This window comes from Solea solea, chromosome 2 (assembly GCF_958295425.1).
Source record: "Solea solea chromosome 2, fSolSol10.1, whole genome shotgun sequence".
NCBI classification, from domain to species: domain Eukaryota; kingdom Metazoa; phylum Chordata; class Actinopteri; order Pleuronectiformes; family Soleidae; genus Solea; species Solea solea.
Window position 1 is genome coordinate 16,697,667 of NC_081135.1, and position 25,064 is coordinate 16,722,730.

The 25,064-nt window shown below is 38.4% G+C and overlaps 1 protein-coding gene across 4 annotated transcripts in view; it reads right to left on the reverse strand.

Moving 5' to 3' along the window:
• Positions 1-977: 977 nt before the first annotated feature.
• Positions 978-25,064, reverse strand: part of arhgef7b (Rho guanine nucleotide exchange factor (GEF) 7b) — a 34,438-nt gene continuing 10,351 nt past the window's right edge. For 2 of the 4 annotated variants that reach the window (XM_058622642.1, XM_058622644.1), the window contains exons 6-22: positions 19,977-20,068; positions 17,715-17,809; positions 17,353-17,448; positions 15,336-15,458; positions 15,111-15,249; positions 13,116-13,175; positions 11,544-11,690; positions 10,255-10,341; positions 10,089-10,167; positions 9,178-9,314; positions 8,749-8,967; positions 8,537-8,630; positions 7,501-7,590; positions 6,965-7,123; positions 5,807-5,903; positions 5,045-5,099; positions 978-4,633 (exon numbers count right to left, since the gene is read on the reverse strand). In XM_058622642.1, the coding sequence (XP_058478625.1) occupies positions 4,511-4,633; positions 5,045-5,099; positions 5,807-5,903; positions 6,965-7,123; positions 7,501-7,590; positions 8,537-8,630; positions 8,749-8,967; positions 9,178-9,314; positions 10,089-10,167; positions 10,255-10,341; positions 11,544-11,690; positions 13,116-13,175; positions 15,111-15,249; positions 15,336-15,458; positions 17,353-17,448; positions 17,715-17,809; positions 19,977-20,068 (1,892 nt within the window). In that variant the 3' untranslated portion in view covers positions 978-4,510. The remainder of the gene's footprint in view (positions 4,634-5,044; positions 5,100-5,806; positions 5,904-6,964; positions 7,124-7,500; positions 7,591-8,536; positions 8,631-8,748; positions 8,968-9,177; positions 9,315-10,088; positions 10,168-10,254; positions 10,342-11,543; positions 11,691-13,115; positions 13,176-15,110; positions 15,250-15,335; positions 15,459-17,352; positions 17,449-17,714; positions 17,810-19,976; positions 20,069-25,064) is intronic. The other 2 variants (XM_058622643.1, XR_009239776.1) reach the window with 2 other exon arrangements.

Here is a 25,064-nt window from a genome sequence, read left to right on the forward strand (position 1 = left end):
TCAGCACATGCTAACTTTAGAAGACGCTCCTTCAAATTTGGCTTTACTTTTTTTTCGTCTTCTTCTTTCTTTCTCCTCCTGAATATATGGCTCGAGACAAAAGGTGAGCCAATCAATGATTCCTCTCGCAGTGCACCAGTGCTGTTGTGAAAAGCATTGACATTTGAGCTTTCCAGACGACATCTGCAAAATTATATGCCTTCCATTGTGTGAGGCAGCCAGCGCTGTATCAAAGGCTGTAAAAGGCCTCGTCAATTTAGTAAGGACAACTCCACAAAGACTCCTTTCTCTGCTGTTGTTATGGAAATAATGCTTCTCACTGGTAACCTGCCAAAACCTGCAGGCAATTTCACTGTGTGATGTTATTGATTGCAGTGATAACAGTCATCAGCCAGGGAAGCCATCACACCGTCTCATATTTATACATGGTAATCAAATTCAACAGCAACCGCATAGAAGCTGTGCAGTGAATACATGTGAACTGTTGTGTTCCCTCTTCCACCAAACAAGAGCTGCATTTACACACTGGACCATCTATGGAGTTGTGTTTAATTCTTACAGTGTGAAGGCAAATGTGCGACCACATGTACGACCACAAGGCTCAGACTGGAGGAGAACGTCTTGGTTTTTACTCTGAGGTCTGATGAACTTTGTAACCCAGTGCATATTCATTTGATGCAAACTAATGCTGCCTGCCATTGGCAGTCAGAACTCAGATTTCCAAGTTTAACTGTGAGATACTAACTTAGTATCTCCTAATTATCACTTAGCATCTCATTATGCGATAGGATTACATAAATATGACTTTGTATCTCATAAACCATACTCAAGTCATACATTGACTTATGATTTTTTCTCCAAGTGTTGGTAACATGTCTCTTTTAAAGGCTTGCCAAATAAAGGGACCCCTTAGAAATGTAAGGGACAGGATCAATCCTTGCGATCCTAAGTGAATTTTGATAAAGAACCACTTGACACATGTTTGATTCATTTTATTCAAACAAATGGGTGAAATAAATTATAGGAGTTATAATTCTATATTCTCATCATAGGAAAAAAAAAAAAGTATCATATTCATATAAGTACAGCACTGAGAGTCAACACGACATATTGGGTTAGACAGCTTACAGTAGTGCAGTTCCATTTTAGTGAAGTATTTAACAGTGTTTCTCCCTGTGACAAACATGCTGGTTTTCTCTACAAACCAACCAGGTCAGGTATAAAATAAAGAGTCTTACAAATCAAAATCAGCTGCTGAAAGTAAAAAACACAATCATTTCGCAGTACATTTTGTAAAAAGCATTAAAAAAAAACAAAACATTAACATTTCCAGTGTTGTATTGCGTGGGCTTTGGTCTTGAAACAGAAGGCAGCGAGATCATTCTTTATCAGTTCAGTGCAGTTCAAATGTTTTTCAAATGCTATTTCGCAGCTACAGTGACTAAAAAGTTGAAATGCATGTACCTGTACCTGTTTTTCTGATGATGTTAATGTTGTTGCTGATTTACAGAGCTCATATATTAAATTGCTCTTGTTTTTCTTTTTGTGTTATTGACTGCAGTGACTCTAGTTACTCTACAAATGTACAGCCTCATTTTCAACAGTAAGGGATAATGTAAGAGTCATGTGATCAGTTTCACTTATAACCACTAACTGCCTGACCTTGCACGTGAATGTTCATGGCTGTGTGAAGAAGTGTTAAGATTGTAGTCAAAATACACATTTTCAGGTAAGAAAGTCATTTTTTGGAGCCCTTTGGAAATTCCAAACCCAAAGAATAGTGGGTGAGATGTGTAAATTGCAAGTTCTGGGCCCACGAAGACTACATACATCTGTCACCACTGTGACTCCCTTTACTGGGATTAAATGGATAACACACACAGATACACACTTCATGTTATGTCTTCCTGGTATTTTTCCGTGGATGACATGACCTCCTATTGAAGTTTTTAACAAAGCTCTTATGTTAGGATCCACACTTCTTACACTGTTCTTCATTTAGCCGTCAGTGATCAGTCTTTTTTTTCTTTGTTAACCATGGGAAGATTCCTAAGTGTGTGCACATGCACAATAACTTAATGTATATACAAACATTACAATATTTGGTGGTGTGGTCTTTTAATTCTTTACTCTTAAACCGGATGGGATTAGTTTTACATGGAGAGGTGGGGTAAAGTAATTATTACGCGAGCTTCTCAATGATTTTAGTCCTGCCCAAGTGTGCCATGTAAGTCATTATTTCCAGACGATGTCAATCAGATTACAGCAACTTTTACCTTGGGTAAAAAGGTCCGGAAAATTACCCCAGGTAATACTAATCATGTGTGAATAGACCAGCAGCAAATAAGTGCGTAAATATTCCGTCATATCCTGTTTACAAGTAGTTTTACCCAGATTTTCAAGCATTCCAAGAAGGTTGAAAGCACTTGTCAGAGGCACAGGACTTCTGATTGCTTCAGGTAAATGCTTATTGATGTAAGCACCTCACTATGTAGTAGTCCTAGGCTATGTGGCTAATAAAATGCCAATACAATCATTCCCTGGTCTAGTTTTGCATTATAGGCGTTTTAGCTTATGTCCACTTGTGGTAGTTTTAGTGAGATTTATTTTCCCGTACTGATTGTCCATTAACATTACAGATGCCCTGTGGTAAAATGACCACCTACCCATGTAAAACTAACCCTGTCTGAATGGTGCTTAACTGTTACCATTTGTGTTACAACACAGTCTGGCAGCTGGGTGGACTGTAACAATGGCAGTCCTTGAATTCTGTGATAGAGTTGGAGAAGTTGAAAACTTTGCTATTTTCTGTCAAAATGAGGGTGCTCAATCATCAATATTATGCAAATTACAGACAAACAAGTGTTACATCCATCCCCTGTCTCCTCCACGGTATCTTTCAGGTGCAGAAAACTCACCAACAGCTCTTTCATTTATTAGACATTAATTTATCTGCACTGGAATGGCAAAAAAGTTTTAAAAAAACAAACAACTCAAAACCACACTTTCCAGATTGTGGTGTTTCAGTGTTAAACAGTGCAAAGACTGACAAGTGATTCTATATTAAGCACCATAAATAATACTAGTAATATTGTAAAGAGGATATTTGGATGGGATACAAAACAAAGCTATTTTTTCCCCAAATGAACTTAAAGCATGCCATGTTAACCTTATTTGGTAACACTTTACAATAAGGGTACACTAATAAATATTAGTAAATGCTGTAATAAGCGTTTACTACATGTTAATTAACGTTTTAACTGAACATTTACTAATGTTATTACGGTTAATTAAGGTATTAATTCATACATTATTCAAGGATTAACGTCAGTTAACACAGGGATATCAGGGTATTGAATAAACATCACTTTTACTATAATTAAGCATTTATTAACCATTGTTAACCTTTATTAATGCACCTTGTGAGACCTGAAACAACCAAACCAAACATTTGTGGAACATGTTTCCCACTGCTTAATAATAGATAAGTAATGCTTAATCTGTACACTTATGAAGTCATAGTTAAAAGACGTGTCACTTAAGGGAAACAAATGTTTCAACTTCACAGACACAAAAACCTTTATAAATATTAACTAAAGAAATACATTTACAGTCACTTAACTGTTATCAGTTAACAGATATTACTGACATTAACAGGAGCTTTATAAACCCTTGAATAATATATGAATGAATAACTTAATTAACCTGACAAACATTAATAAATGGTGAGTTAAAAACATGAATGAAAACTGTTAGTAAATGCTTATAAAAGTCATATTAATTCCTACTGTAAAGTGTTACCTACTAGCTTTAGACGTAAGTATAACATTAAACAGCCATCTCATTGTTTCTTTTCTCACCAGACTTCACCTCAGCTGCTTGCATTATGTGACCTTTAAATGTTTCATTCTGGAGGAAAATTTAAATGGATGTTGATTCCTGAGAATATCCATCTTCTGTTTCACTTTGAAACTACAAGATGGAGAACTATTATCTAGCTACCAATAAATCACATTAGTCCATGTCACACTTAGAATTTTCATCTCATCCTTTAAAAAACATGAGGTCACAAGTGCTGGCTATTTTAGGATGAGCTTAAATAACTTTGATAGAACAAAAAAGGCTACTTCATTTTTTGTTAGTTCTTATCAGTATATAAAGGTTACAATAACTAAAGGCATATCTGAGTAATCCTGAAATAAATGTGCATTTATATATAAGGATGAATGTGAAAGAAATAAAAGATTGCTGTTGTTTTTTGTCAGTGCTCTAAAAGCTAAAAGAAAAGAGGAAGAGAGCAAGATAGGAAGTGACGTCACTATACCTACCGGCTGATTTGGCTTCACAGCTTTACACTCAGATGGGATGGAATCTGTCTTTCTCTTGGTCCAAAGTTTAGTGCACAGGTGTTGAATAGCTGGTGAAGCATTGGGACAACGTTTCATAGATTTGGTCATTTAAAAGAATCAAATCAAATCAAAAACTGGATTTGTCCGTGGTGTTTTTCATTTCAGAGGTTTGTCTCATCCCAGATGGGGTCATTCATGTTCTTGAGAACTCTTCTGACAATCCTCTCCAGCTCTTTCCTCGCCCGCTGCTCCTCCTCCAACGTCCTCTTCATCCTCTTGTTGTCCTGTAAGGAAAACGTTTTATTTTATTTACCAGTTTACCAATTCAAAATGAATACAGATATGACGGTCGTTACATTATACATATATTTGCTCTCGTCAAGACTGATGTTGTAGCCATCTTTAAAAAGTGAGTCCTATCTAGAACATTAAATGTTTAATGTACATTTTTTGAGAAACACTGGCTAATAATATTTTCCTTCATCATTCTCCCTCTTACTACAAATCCGTCTTTCCACTCAGATTTCAAAGGTTCTTTTATTTGATTTATTTGTTTTCACTCATGAAAGATAACTCGATCAGTCACCATTACACCATGTAATTAACACTGTAAATAATTTTAGGTTCTTCATTTGACTGGAAATGGATAATATGGAGAATGTTAGTAATGTATGTTAGTAATTAATGTGACTCACCTGTTTGAGTTCCTGGACTTCGTCCTTGAGGCTGTACACAGTGTCCACTAAACTCCTGCAGGGACACAGCAGCAGTGGGATGTGTATTTAATCTTATCCTAACTATAGTTCAGGCATGTACAGCACTTAGAGTATTTATTAGTGAGCTATTTATATACATTTTGACCAGTTATCACCATTCACTTCATTGTATTTATATTGATCTGTGTGTGTGTGTGTGTGTGTGTGTGTGTACTCATGTTGTGTAAAACCCATTTACACACTCACATTCTGGGGACTTGTCTTCCTTATGTGGACAAAAATCAAGTACTCATATGGTAAATTATTACATTTCAAGGTGAAAAAGGTCAAGGTGGTTAGGATGAGGTTAGAGTTAGGATTAGGGTTAAGCCAGTAGTAGTTTGAGTAAATCTCCAGGAAGTCATTGTAAGTCAATGTAATGTCCACTGAAGTCATGGAAACCAGACTGTGTGACATGTTCTGATATAAATACTGACTTTGTCAGGACCAGTAGTCCTCATGTACTGTAGACCAAAACCTGGTCCTAATGAGGGAGAACCTAATTTTTAAAGAACTGGTTAAATTTAGGTAAGAATTATGGTTAGGTTAAGGTTAGATTAACTGGCTATGGTTAGGGTTGAGGATAACGCTTTGTTTAGGCTGTTCAAATTAACAGAAGTCAATGCAGAGTCCTTAAAGGGACAGCTGCCCAAACCGGTACAGTATGTGTGTGTGTGTGTGTGTGTGTGTGTGTGTGTGTACCTCTCCTCCACTACAGTTTGTCCGTTGCTCCTGGTTTCCTCCACAATAATCTTCTCCTCCTCTGGGAACAACATGTGAACATCCTTCCTGCTGGAGCCTGATTGACATTAGCAACGACATTAGCATATGCCTCACATACAAAATGACCACCAAACATACAAAAAATAAAAAAATATATTTGTATCAGTTGAAGCAAAAGGAGGATGAGATTACAGAGAAAACACAATAATTCAGATTATTGTGTTGTCAGTAATTAATATAACAGTGAGCTGTAGCCCAACAAAACAGCATAGAGTTAACGCTGTAGAGTGCATCTTATAAACAAATGTCTGTTACATTCAGCTCCACACGACTCTGATTAGATCTAATTGCACACACAAATCTGTTGAATATTTGATATATTTGAGTGAATATTTTCTGGTTTCTTTGCTCCATTTAACAAAGGAATTTGGGGACATCACTATTTTCAGGTTTGAAAAACACTGGTCAACATTTAAAAAATAAATAAAATAAAATTGAATTGAATTGAATTTTCTAACAATTTTAATTGAATTTAATTAACTGAAAATCGACAGATGAAATATTTATATATTTTTTTAAAGATTAAATTAATTGCTAGTTGCAGCTCTGCTGAAAACACAGAAGTTCTTCACTCAAAGTTTTTGAAGTGAATTCTACTAATCAAAAAACCTGGTTAGATGGAATATGGGCCTTTTGTCCCCATCTGCCTTTGTGCTGCAGCTGTATACACACAAACTCTGTCTTGGTCAGCTCTGATCTTATTGATTGACAGAGCATATTTTCAGATAAAGGACAGAGTATACAAATAATGTTACACAATGGCTGCTCACTAAGACCAAACAGAGGCAGAATAATAACATTACCAACAACATCAAAGGTTCCAGACTGCAGCTTTCATTAAGTTACTTGATCTTTATGTTTGGTTTGCATGCACTGACTCTAAGTACACACCCACCTTTAAACACATTACACAGTAAAAGGAGGCATATGCTTGCTCATGCTATACGATTAGAAAAGCAGACACAAAGAAACACAGACAGCAGGTGAAAGGTTCGGGCTAGTAAACGTGTAGTGTATCTCTACTCAGGAGCTAGTTTTTTTCGCCAATGTGTCTCTGGTTTGACACCAATATCTTACGAGAAAACGAGGCAGTCCTGTAACTATGGCTGGTCCAGATACTGTCATAATCCGAGTCCTCTGATTGGTCAGAACATGGCAGGTTGCCGGGTAGCCCAGCAATGGTGAGGCTGGTGTCACCGAGCACATGGTTGTGCATGAGGTCAGTCCCCTGCCAAGCTGTGCCATAAGTGGTAGATGGAACCAAAACCAAATTGAATGTTGGGGGGGGGGGACGGGGTAGGACAAACCATATTGAGATCGTACAGAAAACAATAAAAACATAAATAAGGAATTTAGGCCAGACCAACCCAAATTAAATAAATGTTTACATTAAAGAGTGAAAAATGGGCATCATTAAAATAAAATTGAGCATAAGAATAAAGTGGTTAATGGAAAAACAAGGAATGGAGGATGAGGAAAGCCGAGGAATGAAAGGAAGACAAAAAACAGGAGAGAGAAAACATGATTAGAGAAGAGAACAAACAGTGTTAGCAGTAACAATCAGTAGGTGGCAGTGTTCATGCTGTGTTATGACCCATGATGTGTCAACTCACTGGAGTTGAGAGTCTGCCGTGTCTTGGCGCTGGTACAGTAGGCTTCAATCACCTTCAGTATCTGAGCGTCCTCCTCTAAAGCTGCCATACCTGAGGGACAAGGACAGGACAAAGGGACATGGACGTAGTTCCACAACAGAAACATGGAGCTCAGTTCAACACAGCACAACGTCTACCTGTAACCATTAGTGTGTGAAGCAGCAAGTAATGTCGGTGTATTTCAATACCTTCATTTTGAATTTTCAATTTCCATATGTGCTAATTTGAAATTCTAGTTTTTAGCAGTGATATTCTCAACAGTAGCATTTTCTATGTCTTTGTTGTTGCCTGCTGCTATGTGTCTTTCCTGAGGACCACATTGGAAATAAGTGTTCATAGTTCATGAAATCGGCAACCCTCCAGTTACAAGTCAAGTTCCCTTTCCACTGGACCAAGGGCTGCCCAATGGTTAAAATTGGTAATCTACTAGTTAATCTGTGTGATTCTGCACAAGAGCATGGACACCCCACCCAAACCTGTTAGCAGTTCTGTCACGTTTAGTTTTTTTAAGAAAAACAATAAAATAGAATGAATTTATAATGTATAGTGGGATTTTTGTTTGTGTTTTGTTTGTTGTTTTTTAATTGAAAATACAGTGTAAACATTTTAGAAATAGATGTATAATGTGTACAAATAAGTGGTGATAATAAGTAGAAACTGATAAGTGATTGGCCTAGTGTTTCTGTTTGGAAGCGAGGTTTATTATTTTCGTGACAGCAATGAACGCAGCACACAGGCTGCCACCATACAAACACTGCTACTTTTACCTACTACAGCACTTCTGTCGTATTTGTTTCGGAGTAAATCCGTTGTACACATAGTACTGTTTCATTTTAAACTGTAGAAATGTTGGTATGCTGTTTGTGTGCACAAAATACCATGTAGAGTGCTGTTATAGACTGGTATTGCTGATAATGGCTAGCCCACTTGTGTCCATCTTTTTTTCCAACTTCTCAAATGGAACATGGTCAGGGTGACTTCAATATACAGTACTTACTCTTTCTGGCAGTGAGGTCCTCCTCTGAAGGTTTTCTCTCTGGCTTCCTCTTCGGGAGCAGTTTCTTCATGTTCTTGGGACTTTTACTCATATCCTATTAAATAAAGTGCAATTATGTTTTTATTAGAGATTCGGTTCTTCTTTCAGTTAACAGGACGCCTTTCTCAACTTTTTTTCATTGTGTAATTTGATTTTAACGTGATATCAAGTACCTCCTTGTAGCAGAGAGCAGCAGAGGGTCGCAGAGGAGGTGCAGGGCGGAGGCAGCTCAGGCTCCAGTGTTTGGGGGTACTCGGTGGCTCCAGAGACCCCCACATCAGACTACTGTGTAACGTTCCATAGGAGGAGAGGTGAGGAAGAGTGAAACTGTGACCACTGCTCCCTCCACGAGACTCAGAGTGTCTGGTTGGACTGACCGGTTGAATGGGCAGCTGGGAGGAGGAGAGGAGAGGAGAGGAGAGGAGAGGAGAGGAGAGGAGAGGAGAGGAGAGGAGAGGAGAGGAGATACATTACACACATACAAATAAAATAAACGGTTGGGGAAATTCTGCAGATTTCTTTAGAGACTGAAGAAAATATCTCCCATGACCCAGTGTGTGGGAACTAGTGACACAGTGGATGAGCTGACTAAACTGACTTACTGTGTGATAGATGGACTGGGGCTTGTGTGAGTGTCTGTGTGTAGCTGGAGTGTGTGTCTGTTTGGTGAGAAGGTCGAGCCAGTCCTGTAGATCGTGCTGACTGTTGCACGCCACCTGCATCCGCTCACACTGTCCACCTGCACAACAAAACATATACACACACACAGCCAAATATGTTAACATGATATGAGGTAATGGCTTCCTACATTTCCCACAATTTATTTAATCAAAACATAGAAATGGTCGGGGTAAGCTAGATTAGTGTGATATTCAATTTGATGTGGAGTCTTTTTCAATGTCAAAAATCTGTTGGACAAATATATTTGATTTTTCTGTAACATTTTAGATTAGGGAACACATATTCACCATTAATTTGTTGCTTATTAGTATGTAAATTAGTAAGATATTGGCTCATAATTGGTGATTATTATTTTGCTTGTTGCTTATTAATGCCTTATTCTGCATGGCCTTATTATACAACCAGTAAGCCATTAACTAAGAGTTTTCCCTCAATAACCAACACATGTTCCCTAATCTAATGTTGCCTCCTTTTCTTATTCTTGTGATACTACCACCTTATGAAGTCCATACTAAGCAAAGCATATTGAGATTCAAATACAACAACTTCCTTACTTACTAATAATAAGCAATAATTCTGAAGTTATTGAGGGTTATGTTACTAATTTGCAATATCTGAAAGTGTTTTTCAGATATTATTGCTTTTATGTTATTTTAAGTTTCATGAATCAAGGGTCTTATTAAGTACAATAGGCGTTTTAAGTGAGAACAAATTCTTCCTGGTTCCTTGCCAGTGCATTATAAGATGTAAAAATGATAAACTCTAGTTGGATTTTATAAATGAGTTCACACCAGAAATGTCTGTTCAGTGAGTTACAGAGAAAGAGACTGACCAGATATTTCAAAAGCATTCCTCAGGTTTTCTCCATCCTCTATTCTGGAGATGAGCATCCCTGTTAGTGGCATCCTCCCCTTTCAGAGATACACAGAGCATAAACACAGCATTAGTCAGTGGACTGGGGTTTGTGATGCGTCGAGGAGCATACAGAGAAAATGTACCTGATAGATGAATCCACTCATTCTCAGGCTGGCAGATAACATGAGTAGTGTATGAGGGAAGAGGATGAGGTAGCGTTCATTTGACTCCTGAAAGGCAAAACAGCTTTTGTGAACTCTTTTTTTGGGTCATAAACTTCTTCTTCTTTTCCTTTCGGCTGCTCCCTTCAGGGGTCGCCACACCGAATCAACCTCCTCCATCTCACCCTGTTCTCTGTTTCCCCCTCTCTCACACCAACTAACTTCATGTCCTCTTTCACTACATCCATAAACCTTCTCTTTGGTCTTCCTCTGGACCTCCTGCCTGGCAGTTCCAACCCCAGCATCCTTCTACCAATATACTCACTATCCCTCCTCTGTACATGACCAAACCATCTCATTCTGGCCTCTCTGACCTTATCTCCAAAACATCTAACATGTGCTGTTCCTCTGATTGACTCATTCCTGATCCTATCCATCTTTGTCACTCCCAAAGAGAACCTCAACATCTTCATCTCTGCTACCTCCAGCTCTGCTTCCTGTCTATTCCTCAGTGCCACTGTCTCTAGACCATACAGCATCGCTGGTCTCACCACTGTCTTGTATATCTTTCCTTTCATTCTGGCTGATACTCTTTTTATCACACATTACCCCTGACACTTTTCTCCACCCATTCCAACCAGCTTGAACACTTTTCTTCACCTCTTTTCCACAATCTCCACTGCTCTGGACTGTTGACCCTAAATACTTAAAATCCTCCACCTTCTTTATCTCCACTCCCTGTAGCCTCATGGTTCCACTTGGGTTCCTCTCATTCACACACATATATTCTGTCTTGCTGCGACTAACCTTCATTCCTCTCCTTTCTAGAGCATATCTCCACCTCTCGAGCTTTTCTCCACCTGGTCTCTGCTCTCACCACAGATCACAATGTCATCTGCAAACATCATAGTCCATGGAGATTCCTGTCTGACCTCATCTGTCATTCTGTCCATCACCACCGCAAACAAGAAGGGACTCAGAGCCGAACCCTGATGTAGTCCCACCTCCACCTTGAACTTCTCTGTCACACCTACAGCACACCTCACCGCTGTCTCACAGTTGGCATACATGTCCTGCACTAGTCTAACATGTAACATGTATGTAATAACCTCAGGTAAAATAACTAAACTAGTATTTCTCAAGTATATCTGGCAGTCCATTTCAAACAAGATGTGAGCTGTAAAAAATTGCATTTATTAATAGTAGTAATTACTTATAGTAGTAATTATTTATTAATAGTAATTAGTAATTCAGAGAGATTCTGATGGTACCTGACAGTTCTGTGTGTGCACTGTTGCCTGGGACATGTGCAGAACAGGCCCAAGACTTTTGATGTCATCCCCTTCCCAGTTTCGGATTGGCTCTGTTAAAATATGCAACTCCAGGTCCTTCTTCTTTCTCACCTCCAGACACTGAGCCTGGACACACACACACATAAAAAGGCACACATGGAACAAAATCAAATCATGAAGATGAATCATTCCCTCAGTTTCCTGTTCATGTAATGTAAAATGATTTATATTCAAACAAGTGAGCGCAGACCTCCCCCAAGGCAACACTTTGTCACTTGTGTTTTACACACCTACATTGGATCTGTATAAAACTTTACCTGCATATAACTAGTACCATCGTACATGGGGTTACAAAATACAGAAATAAACTGGACATTTTCAGGTTTCAAGGTTGGGAACTTACATTTTAAGTTCCCAACCTTGAAACCTATCCAGTCTTGTACAAAATATATTATATTTGTTGGCATAATCTTGAATAAAACAATCAGATTTGTTTTCAAATACAGTTGAATATCAATGCTATTCCTCAACCATAGGCACATAGCATACTACTTACTGCAGGGCTACTGAGACATCACAGATGATTTCTTTTTTTTGTTGTTCAATGAAAGAACTGATAGTTCAATGAATGATAAAGTTCTACTCACAAATGAAACTGTGTCACATTTTTAAATGCATTCTTTTGCATGCATATCTACTTATGACAATAAGATTTTTAAATTTGGATATGACACAGTTCCTTTAAATTATCCAAAATGTCCAATTCATTCTCATTCATTCCCTAATTCCCAGGGAACATTTCTAGTTTGGAATATTTCTAAAATTCCCTTGGAAAAAAATTCATCCTGATTTGTTAAAGGTACAGTGTGTAATATTGCCACATTTATTGGTGAAGTTGCATGTTGCAGCTGAATAATCCTGAATAATTGGACAGAACAATGTTAAATGTGATGGTGACTGTAGAGTGTCTGATCCTACATAAACATACCAAATGATTTTTGACAAAGTTATGATTATTTCATTAAAGTTTTGAGATAAAGATTGATCTAAACAAAAAAGTAGCTTTATAAAGTCATGTATTGTTTTAACAAACTTGAACAGATGCAGCCGTGATTAAAAACATAACTCGCTAAATATGAATGTAATTAATTAATCACAATTAACGCGATAATTTGACACCCCTAATATTAATGTAAAAATGTCTTCATAAAACGTGAAACTTTTCATTCATTCATTTATGCACTACTGTTTTATCCTCCACACGAGGGTCGCGAGGGAGCTGGCATTGGGCGAAAGGCGGGATCACACCCTGGACAGGTCTCCAGTCCATCACAGGGACAACATATAGAGATGAACAACCATCCACACCGGTCAATTTAGAGTGTCCAATTAACCTCATTCCCAATTTCGCATGTTTTGTTTTTGGACTGTGGGAGGAAGGGAGGATCTATACCATTATACTTCCTGTAACCACAGTTTTTAATTTTTTAAACCTGTCCATGGTGTATGTGTGTGTGTGTGTGTGTGTGTGTGTGTGTCTATGTCTCTTACTGCAAGGTTTTTGAAGGCCACTATGGAAGCATGAAGATCAGAGCTGTCAGGGTGTTGGTCCTGAGAAAGACACACCAGAAATAAATATAACATGGAAACAAAAGCAAACACATTTTTCACTGCCGGCTTTACTTATTAGTGTAAGATAGTGCTGGGTGGAACTGTATGACCAAAAATGTAAACGTTTTCACAGTATACAATGGTATTTTTTATGCATGAGCATGAGTGAGTGCTCTGTTGAGTGGGTGGTCGAATGGTCGAGTCAGAGAGTGTTTTGTGTGTGGGTGTGTGTGTGTGTGTGTGTGTGTGTGTGAATGTAAATGCATATATTCTGAGAGGGGTCTAGCTGCAGACCTGCACTGTCAGGACCCTTCGTTGCAGACCTGCACTGTGAGGTCTCCTGCACTGTCAGGACTGGAAGTTGATTTGAAGCCTTTCAAAATAAAAGCGAGCATACCGGAAGCATACATTCAAAATAAAAGCGAGCATACTTGAAGCACGTATTTTTCATTCCCCATGTGAAGTGTGAAGACGACGAGGTGAGTAACAGTCAAGTGACAACAACTTTGCGTCATACGAAGAAACAGAAACCGTCTTTATTCACTAGAACGTTATGTTGCACACTATATATTGTCCTGTAAAGTTATATTAATTTGAAAGAATCGGGTTTTGGACTTTTGGGTAGTTTTCAGCGTTGTTATCGTATGATAGTGCTCACTTAAATGTGCCATTTTCCTACTCAAAGACCAAGAAAACTGAGTTATATCATATAATTTGTATATAATTTTGTTTTACTTATTACGACATCAACACTTGTTTGCAGCCAGAGTGGAGATGCCTCAGATTTTGAACATGAACAGCACCCAAACTGAGGAGGCTGCGCAGGAAATGGGAAAGCTGTTTGACACGATGGATCTGAATGAGGAAGAGAAAGAATTAATTCTTGAGCCTTTTAAATTTATTTTTTACCAGATTGAAGATATGTGGCTCTTCTGTGAAGAGATTATGGACAAACGAGGGTACTTGTCGTACTGTGAGTACAAAGGAAAGAAAAAAAAAAAAAAAAGTTAAAATTGTGGAAAAAGAAAAAAAAACTGCTTAGGAGATATTGGTTATCTGAGTCATAGGTATTCAGTAATTCACTTTGAATACACAAAGCTAAGTTCATTTAAAATCATCAACCCTCACACCCTCCATGTGGTCCAATAGCACAAGGTAAGAACATAGCACAAACAATATTAAGCAATTATTAAATGAATTATGAGGTGTTATAATTGCAAACAAACATAAGATATTGCCTATATAAAAAAAATAAGTAAATCAATATGTATATGGTCCAGCAGTATATAATATTTTGTTCGTTTTTTATCTTGACATTTTCCTGAGTTTTTTCACCTTATACAGTTGAACTGGAAAGATATACAGTTTTTTTTTTTTTTAAATCTCTTTCATTAAACACATGGATACACGTAAACATATTTACATTGTAAACATAAAATAAAGATCCAAGAAACATTGGGAACGAAAAATACGTGCTTCCGGTATGGTCGCTCTTATTTTGAAAGGCTTCGAATCAACTTCCGGTCCTGACAGTGCAGGAGACCTCACAGTGCAGGTCTGCAACGAAGGGTCCTGACAGTGCAGGTCTGCAGCTAGACTGTCTTGTATATTCTTGGTACTCTAAAACATGTTTTCTGCTTAGGTGGTGGAGTAAAATGCTCATTGCTGCAACTACTACCACAGTCACTTCACACAAGTTACTCTCCGAAATTGGCTATCTACTGTATTACAACAACATTCTTTTAATCTTAATAGTCTTATTTTTTAAACAAAACAAAGGTCAATTGTCAATTCAAAAAACAGAATCTCTTTGAGATTGATCAGTTCACATTTTTGCAAATCATTTATTTAAAATCATTTGCTGGCCCAAATACTGATGTTGGTGGGCCGGTGAAGCACTAGTGTAAAAGAATAATTAGACAGATTTAAGCTGACCTCCATGTGTCTATCCAGTTCAGTTAGAAGTGATGGGTATCTCTCTAGTCTGGTGAAGGGTTTACTCAGACTCGTGGTCAGAGTCAGGATCCCTGGGTTTGACGCTCCCTTTGACTCCATGTACTCCCCGAGCACCTCACTGTGACCGAAAAAAAACCCAACTCTATTATCATTATTCACAACAAACACACAATGTGTATTTTCTTTTGCGTTTTCATCATGTACCTGTGTTGTGTGAGTACATTGACAGCAGATGGGTGGTTGGAGCAGTAAGCCACATAGATGAGCTTCATCTGCGGCATCAGACTCAAGAAAAAGCCCCCTATCCTCTGCTGGCTCTCTGGCAGTCTACACACAAATGACATGGTGTTATTACACTTAACAAGTGTCACGTGTGTGGAAGACCAAAGAGAAGGTTGTTGTGGATGTTGTGACTCCTTCACAACATCCACGGAGACAGACAGTGTAATATAAGGGATAGGCAAGATGGAGCTGATCCGCTGTGTTGACCCCTCAAGGAGTGAAGTGAAAAAGTGTCAGGATACAGTACAGGATAGACCAGTAGTTCCCAGAGAATGGGTAAGAATTTTCTTTGTTGCTGAATAAATGTGCTGAATTATTTCCAAACCTTTGCTTAAGATTTATGTTTTGTAGTTGTGATTGACTTCTCAAATATATCTCTTGGAAATGGCTGGTTTACCTACCTATCAAAATTATACTACTTTAGTTCAGTTTATTGTCCCTGTTAGAGCCATTTATTTGGCTTATCTGTTTGTTTATGTAATACCTGGAAGCCACAGTAGGTGGCACACGGTACTGTGAGGTGCAGAAAATTACTAAATCGGCGTTGTTGTAGCCATTTGTTTGGCATTTGTATTAAGGTATAGAGTTTATGATAGTGTCTGCACAGTTTGGGCGGAGGTCACTTGTTTGTTAAGAGGCAAACCGTAAATAAATGTTTAATGACTGCCTACAACGCTCATGTGTTCCATTCATTCATTGGACCCGGAAGACGACGCGTCAACTACCATCAAGTACCAGTATAGCAGCCCCTCAGTGGCTTAGGTTCGTTTTGTTGTTTTTATTTTGTTAAAAAGAAGTCACTACAGTCCCCAAAGGGAATAATATTTTTGCAGGTGTTGCAGATTTGGCAATAAAAGAAATGTTAAATCATGCACAAAGTTTTCACAATTTCATTAGCTAAATAGATTGCAAGAACACTTACAGTATCTGTCTCAGAACTCTGCTGGTAACAAGCTTCATAAATCTTCTGGTTTCAATATGATGACAGCTCAACAACACAATAATTCTACTGAGAGTGTTGACGCACTAATCCAACTCTTCCTCCAAAGACTGATGAATGTTGAGTTTTACTGTGTTCCATTTACATCTCAGAAGAGTTGGGAGTGACATCACCTCACTGCAAACACTGCTCCTTTTACTGTTAATAGCACTTCTGTTGTATTTGTTTCACAGTAAATCTGCCATACACATAGTATAGATACATGTATCCAGAAAAAAACTAACATGAACAAACTAACAGAAAAACACTTTTGCTTGTGTTTATTTGTAGTGTTTTGCAACTGAATTTACTTTAAAAGAATAAGAACCAGGCAAATTAAGGTGTGGTCGAGCAAGTTAGCAAGATGAAAGCCAGATGGTAAAATCAGATTTTTGTGTCTAGGTTGATTTTATTAAGATATGTGTGGGATAATTTGTGTCAGTTTAAAACAGAATGAGGAAAACACAATTCTTATCACTGCAAGGTGATAATTGGTGGAGTGAAGTGATGTGGTTAGTCAGGGCTTGACAGTGATGGCTTAATAGGCTCCATAGTATAGGCAAAAAAATGAGGTTATGAAATCAATTCCTCATTTTGGCACAGCCACCAGGTTTAAAACAAATCTGAGTAGGTGACAGGTTAGCAGTGTTCCAACAACAATTAATAAAACATGTACTGAAACTCCACACATTCCCTGAATATGATGCAGCAGTGAGCAGGATTCAGTGTCACATGACCTCTCGCTAGTATCCTCCCTGCCACACCGGGCATCCAGTTACACATTTTGTGTTACACATTTTGTGTTACACATTTTGTGTAGTGGATGTTACATAATAATAACAATACAAATGCAGAATAAAGGTAAAAAAAAATGTGTACTTTTACAGTAAGTCATCAATGATTTGGTCCATAAAAAGTTGCTCAGTCACACATCATAAGACAAGAGAAGGGTAAACTGACTTTGTGTGCTCCTCTAAAGACTGGACCAACATCTGCTGGAAGGTTGAGATCTCCTCCAGATTTCCTTGAATGTGACTGATGTCCTCACTGCTGAGTCTGCAAAAGGAGGAAGACAAATGCGAATTAGTGTCATTAGTAATTTAAAAGATTAAAAAGTATCCTGATTGATGTGTGTATCAGGTCAGATGATAAAATAATTGTGTACTGCCTTCCTTAAAATATTAACAGTGACTCATTCACACAACAGACTGTTGTTTCTTATAGATGAGAAATATTCGATGAAAGTGTGAGTAGTGTGAAGCACAAGCCATGAAACCCAACTCTGCTGAATAAATCAACGAGAAGTGTAAAGATAAAGCAACCTGTCTGTGGGGTGAAGTGAGCGCAAGTATGCACCAAGAAGACTCTGCAGCTCCCTGGAATATTCACTCTCTGCTTCCAGGATGTTCTGTAGCACCTGGTGGAGACATCGCACACACACACAGAATGAGGGGTAACAGAGCAAGTATATGAGTGTCTGTGTCCCAATTCTCACAACAAATATCACTAACACTTTATTTTACGAGGCCATGTCTACCTCCTGCGTAGGAAGTTAAATTAAAATGTGAATTTATAGCAAGATTCTGTGAGGGAAAGATGGTTGAAAGTAGAACTGTTATCATTTCTATATGAGGATTTTCTCTCTTTAATATCTGTTTTTGAATTTTGGACTCTTGATCATTGCAATCTGGGAAATGTCAATTAGAATTTCCCACAATTACTGTTATCTGAAAATTGAGAAATTAGAAGGGACACGACAACATCCAGTCAGGTCAGATTAATTCCATGTGAAAGTATGTATTTTTGTTAATAGGTTAAAAGACACAGATCATTGCTGTGTTCCATTTACATCAGATGTCGGAACTGAGAGTGACGTCAACCCCAAGTTCACCGTGTTCCAGTTGAGAAGTTGGAAATGCAGATGTTTTTTGGGCTAGCTGTTACAATGCTCTATATGGTATTTGGCATACACAAACAGTGTAGCAACACATCTACAGCTAAAATGTAAACAGTACTATATGTATGACTGATTTACTGTGAAACAAATACAACAGAAGTGATATTAACGATAAAAGTAGCAGTGTTTGTATGGTGGCAGCCATCTTGGAAGGTTTCTGCTAATTTGCCTGTTTGTGCTAATTTGTGAATTGCAGTATTTTAGATAAGACACATTCTGCTGCTGTTGCAGTAGACGGTTTAGGTTTGACTGAGGGGAATTTTTCTATTTTTAAATTTGTCATTTCTGTCTGGGAACAACGTTGACATTAGGCAGTGTGAGTGTGTGTGTGTGTGTGTACTTCAGGTACTTCAACCAAAAAGGGACTGTCTGGAGAGACTGCGCTGCTTGTTGCATTATTAAAATACACACAGGTTTGCACAGCTATCCTTTTAAGAACTCACAATGACTTTAAATCATTTGAACACCCTTAATAAAGCCTTATCCTTAAACTTAACAAGAGCCAGTTAATCACTAACCACAACCTTAACCTAATTCATAGCTTAACCTTAAACTTAACCAGTTCCTCAGAAATGAGGTTCCACTGCATTAGGACCAGGTTTTGGTCATCATGAGGACTACTGGTCCTGACAAGGTCAGTGTTTATGCCTGATATGGTCCTAGAGATGTGACAAATACAGGTACACACACACACACACACACACACACACACACACACACACACACACACACACACACACACACACACACACACACACACACACTAGCAGCAGCAGCCAAACCCTGAGGCAAGAGTGCCCCAGAAACCAGTGAAATGGAAGCACTAACCTACATTACATCTGCTGCACTCTCTTCCCCCCGCTCTCTCTCTCACACACAGAAACACACACATAGATAATACATGCAGTGGCAAATCTTAAAATCTCTAAACACAAACTTAAAAGTACATAGCCCAGTTAGGGTCATGGGGTGAGAAATATATTTAGACCAAACTTTTGCATCCTCTCACAATATTTTGCTTTCCTCACAATATTTTGTGTTCCCCGCAATATTTTGCGTTCCCTCGCAATACTATTTGCATTCCCTCAAAAATAACCGGGGAGCACCGGGGAGGAAACACAAAAGTTATTCTGGCTATCCCTTATTAAAAAGAGTTACTACTTTGTCAAAACTAAACAAGTCTCTTGTAAATTTTTTGGAATTAAGTTTTCTTTGTCTTGTTTTGGTGAAATGTAGGCAGGTTTTCACAGTAAAACATGAAAATGCAACTATTTTAAGTTGTACATATATAGTATGCAAAACATTCACATTTCACATGTGCAATACTAAGAAAACAAAAAGGTACCAACAACTATTTAGTTTAATTATTTGAGTGAAACATGGAATTTTGAATTAAAACAGCAACTTAAAATTTTAAGAAATGTGTGCATAGTTTAATTTTTTATGTGTATTAAATCAGGGGTGAGTACTGTAACTTGTTGTTACCTCTACCTAGCAATCTTATATAAAGCATCACACAACAGACATTACTGTGAGTCATAACATCTTCAAAAATACTAAACTAGTCTAGAGTCTAAACTAAACTGAGCAACATACACTGTTTTTAAAGATAGATTATAATGCTTACCACATTGTAGTAGGTCTTACTGATGATAGTGTTGTCAAATCCTTTGGGTGGACTCTTTAGTGTTCCAGACTTTGGCTTTTCTAATGTCTTATCTGGAAACAGAGGAAGATGGACAGGTTAAAGATCATAGGCTAGAAATGGAGAAAACAAGCAGAAAACAATGACTTAATCTGTACAGTTTGGCTTCTGGAGAGGAGGTTTACAATTGTTTGAGTTGTTTAAGAGCTATTTTTCAATAATTATAACTAGGGATGCAACTAACGATCATTTTCATAATTGATAAATCAATAAATAAGGAAACTTAATTATTAAGAAACATTCAAACCAATAAATCAATTATAAAATTAATTTACAATAATAATAATCAATTAAATGCCGCAGCCCTTATTATAACCACAAAGATTACTTCTTAAATCAAGAGAAAACCTTGAAAAAATAAGATTTCTACCGACATTGCACCACCTATGCCACAAAGAGGGAAAAAGTCCTGGACGCTGTTCATGTCACTCATTTCATGTCAACAACTGCATGCACTCTCTCACCACACCAGCCCAAGCTAAAATACTAGTAGACACATGACTTCTAGCTGCAGGTGGGTTTGAAATCAGACAGCCATAGCAAATCTTCCACAGGAAGCAAGATCAGAAGGATGTGAACTGTGGTTAACCTACAACAAGGCAGATCCATAGCATGTTAAGCTACAGGTGCCACCCAGTTTCACCTCAGGACCCCACAATGTGCAACATCTACAGAAATCTAGTATCGCAATATGAATCCTAGGCTATATTCTGCCATTCACAACACAAGCTAAAATCCTTGTGCAATCACTCTGAAGGAAAACGAGAGGCTGGGATGAACTACTACAGCAGTGGCATGAGTGGGTTAGTGAGCTTCAACATCTCCCACCTTTCTACATGACCAGGTGCTACACCACCCCTGCAACTGAGAATAGCTCAGTGGAATTGCATGTTTTCTTTGATACCTCAGAGCTTGCTTATGGTGCGGTGGCATATCTGTGGTTCCTGTCTGTAGATGGTGAGCTTCACACCTCCTTCATCTTGGTTGCACCCAGAAAACAACTCTCTGTTCCTCGTTTGGAGCTATGTGCAGCTCTAGTTGGAGACCAGCTTGCCAAACTCCTTTTCCCATCAGTGACACCCTACTATGGACTGACTCTACTACTGTGCTGTCCTGGATCCATTCTGAGTCGTGTCACTATAAAGTGTCTGTGGGCACTCGTAGTGCTGAAATTCAGGACACCACAGAGAAATAGTGATATGTGACATCAGAGCAAAATCCTGCAGACTACATCACAAGGGGAAAATCTCTCCTGGAGCTGTCTCAACCCAGTCTGTGGAGTAGTGGCACATTACATGATCTGTAATGTAACAGTGTTCATACTTCTAAACTTCACTGTTGACTAACATACTATATAGTATTTTATTACTTGTTTATTAATTTGACAAAATGTGTCCACCTAATCATCCAACTACACTGCTCCTCAAGATTATGACACAGGTCTCTTGCATCCAGGTCCAAAGCGTGTATTTGCGTTTATAGTTACGACGTGCCAACTGGATCCTAAAAGGCAGACAGGCCATCCACAAATATCAGAATCTGGAGTGCAGAAAGTGGTGTGACAAAAATGGCAGATCTTGCTAAACTCCACTTGTACCAACCTCCAATCTGGTCTATTGGTGTTGACTCTTTTGAGACATTTAGTATAAAAATTGGCAGACTAAAAAATGCCTCACTACCAGATGTGTCCACTTGGATTTGCTAATAAGCATGAACATACTTATTTCTTATGGCTCTACAGGTGGTCCAGGAAGGTCAAGTGGTTTCAGAATAAATCCTCCGAACTGTCCTTCTCGAAGTGGAGAGGATTCTTAACTCAAAGCCGCTTGGATTTTTTTTTAAATTTATTAATCCCCTTAGGGAAATTATTTCTCTGCATTTGACCCATCCTAGAATTAGGAGCAGTGGGCTGCCACACTGAGTAGCGCCCAGGGAGCAATGGGGGTTGGGTACTTTGCTCAGGGGTACCCCAGCCCTTCTGGCCTGGTGGGGACTTGAACCGGCGACCCTCCAGTTACAAGTTCCTACCTCTCTCCCCCTCAGGTGGTTTATGGCCCAGAGGAGCTGCTGTCCAGGAGGAGCTCTGGTCCAGCAATGTCAGTAGGACAAGTTGTCATGATAGTGAAAGTGCCTCGTGCTAAATGGCCTGTCAGCAAGGTTAAAAAACTTTTCCCCAGCCCAGATGGACAGATCAGAGTGGTTGCTGTGTATTGGGAGACACACCTACCAGTGTCCAGTTGCTAAATCCATTGCACTGCCAGAAATGGCAACAGAGACAGAAGACAACTCCCCATCACAATGAGAGGGGCTTCTATTGCATTCTAATGTGCTACAAACATTTGGGGACGGCTGTGTAAAACCCCCCCGTTCATGGAAAGTGGACTGAGCCACATCACACATCTGTCCATCTGGTGGTGGAGATGGACTGGACTGTCTGCCTGACCACTCAGATGAATCCGACTTATCCAAATTGACTGCAAGCTAAGAGTGTTTTGTTTTGGACATGTGTATGTATGTATAGGAAATGCAAGTCACCTCATGTTGTTTCATGTTTCATATTTGATAAGTTTTATATTAATATTTACCATAGATTGGTAGTATTACTTAATGTATGGGTTATCCTACATGCTTGGAAGGGTGAGGTGAAGTATATTCACCTGCAACATGCAACTTCAGCAATAGATGTTGTACCTTTAAATCAATACATATAATATTTCACTTATTTCACAAATGTATAAATTTATAAAATATGATGATTATCAATGCAACAGCCTTTAAAACGAGGAATTGTAATCACAGATACCTTATCACAATATGACAATATCAAAAATATAAGACCATATCTTGTCTCATGTCATGATATAATATAATTTCCATATACTGCCCAGCCCTAGCTAAGAGCCACTGAATTTTGTGTAATTATGATGGTGTATGGTATATAATGTAAAATAAAAGCTTTTCTGTGATGTACTGAACTATTTTTCAATTTGTGTCATTAAGCAAGCATGACAAGTTTACTGAACATCCAATGAAACCCAGTGTTATCTTACAAATCAAACAACCCATGAATGGCTGTTTTCCTCAGTATTGCTCTTATCACGGTCCTTGTTTCCAGTTGCAAACTTCAAGTCAGGAAGTTCCCTCTACACACACTGCAACTCCGGACCTTCCTGTCATTGTGTGCATGTGCAGCTTCCTCCCCTCACACCCCCACCCTACCCCCAAATCAACACAATCAAGCAAAGGGAAATGACTCTCACAAGCCTTTACATCCAGAAAACATTTACATACATGCTGCATGGTAAATGGTTTGTGACCACTCAAAGCTGCTTTATACTACAGTTTTGCCATTCACCCATTCACATACACTTTCATACAGGGCATCTATGTGCAGCACTCATTCATACGCTGCCAGCTCAGCCGTCGGGAGCAACAAGGACACATCGGTGAGCTACCGTCGCCCCTTCAATCTTTTTTACAAAAGATTGGATCGAGGGCTGACTTTCAATAGATCACAGTGAGGAAGCTGCTCTGCTACGCACATAACCCAGACCCAGAATCAGGTCGCCTGCAGGTAATTTAGCACCAGGTTCTCCACAAACATGCGGTCCAGCCGCGCCCCAACCCTGTCACGAGGGGGTCTGCTCTATCCGGGGCCAACCAAAGATCCACGGCGGGATTCTGACATAGAGGCGTGTAGCAACCGATAACTTAATAACGGCCAATATGTAATAACGGCCAATAGCATAATTATTTAAATGTAATAAAACCAATAACGTAATAAATTGCCAATAATGTAATAAAGTTGTTCAGCCAATAACGTAATAACTTTTTGCCAATAAAGTAATAACTTATTACGTTATTGGCTGGTTATTACCTTATTGGCCTTGCATTATAATGTAATAACTGAGCCCATAATGTAATAACTGAGGTATCACCTTTTTTTATTTTAAATTTCTGGAGAGAAAGTGTCACACTTAGCCTTAATATTGCATCTTGCAACAGATGCTTAAATATCCGACCTTATAGATACCCCTCCACCCTAAAACCCCCCTCCACAGGAGGCCTAAAGGAGCAATTAAGTGTCAATTTGGATTTATATGTTACGTTATTGGCTCAACAACTTTATTACATTATTGGCAATTTATTACGTTATTGGTTTTATTACATTAAAATTATTACGTTATTGGCCGTTATTACATTATTGGCTGTTATTTTGTTATTGGTTGCTACAAGGTTGCTACATCGGTTGCTACTATTACGTTATTGGCTGGTTATTACCTTATTGGCCTTGCATTATAATGTAATAACTGAGCCCATAATGTAATAACTGAGGTATCACCTTTTTTTATTTTAAATTTCTGGAGAGAAAGTGTCACACTTAGCCTTAATATTGCATCTTGCAACAGATGCTTAAATATCCGACCTTATAGATACCCCTCCACCCTAAAACCCCCCTCCACAGGAGGCCTAAAGGAGCAATTAAGTGTCAATTTGGATTTATATGTTACGTTATTGGCTCAACAACTTTATTACATTATTGGCAATGTATTACGTTATTGGTTTTATTACATTAAAATTATTACGTTATTGGCCGTTATTACATTATTGGCTGTTATTTTGTTATCGGTTGCTACAAGGCATTTAATCATAATCCCACAGATGGTAGCTTCGCACCATTGACTCCTCAGCCAAGCACGTACACCAAATGTCTGAACCTGCGGTTCCTCTCGTACTGAGCAGGATTACTATAGCAACAACGTCATCAGTAGGGGTGTCTCACAACGGTCTAATACGGTCCATATACGGTTTGATATATATATATGTATATATGTATACATGTATATATGTATATATGATATTATAGCTCGTATTTTCATGAGGAAAAGCACTTAAAATAAGTCAAACATAGACAATTTCTATTATCGTGATAATCGTGAATGGAGATAAACATTAATGAAACTACATATTTCTACATATTTCCTTGTTATTACGATGTTACTTAATTAT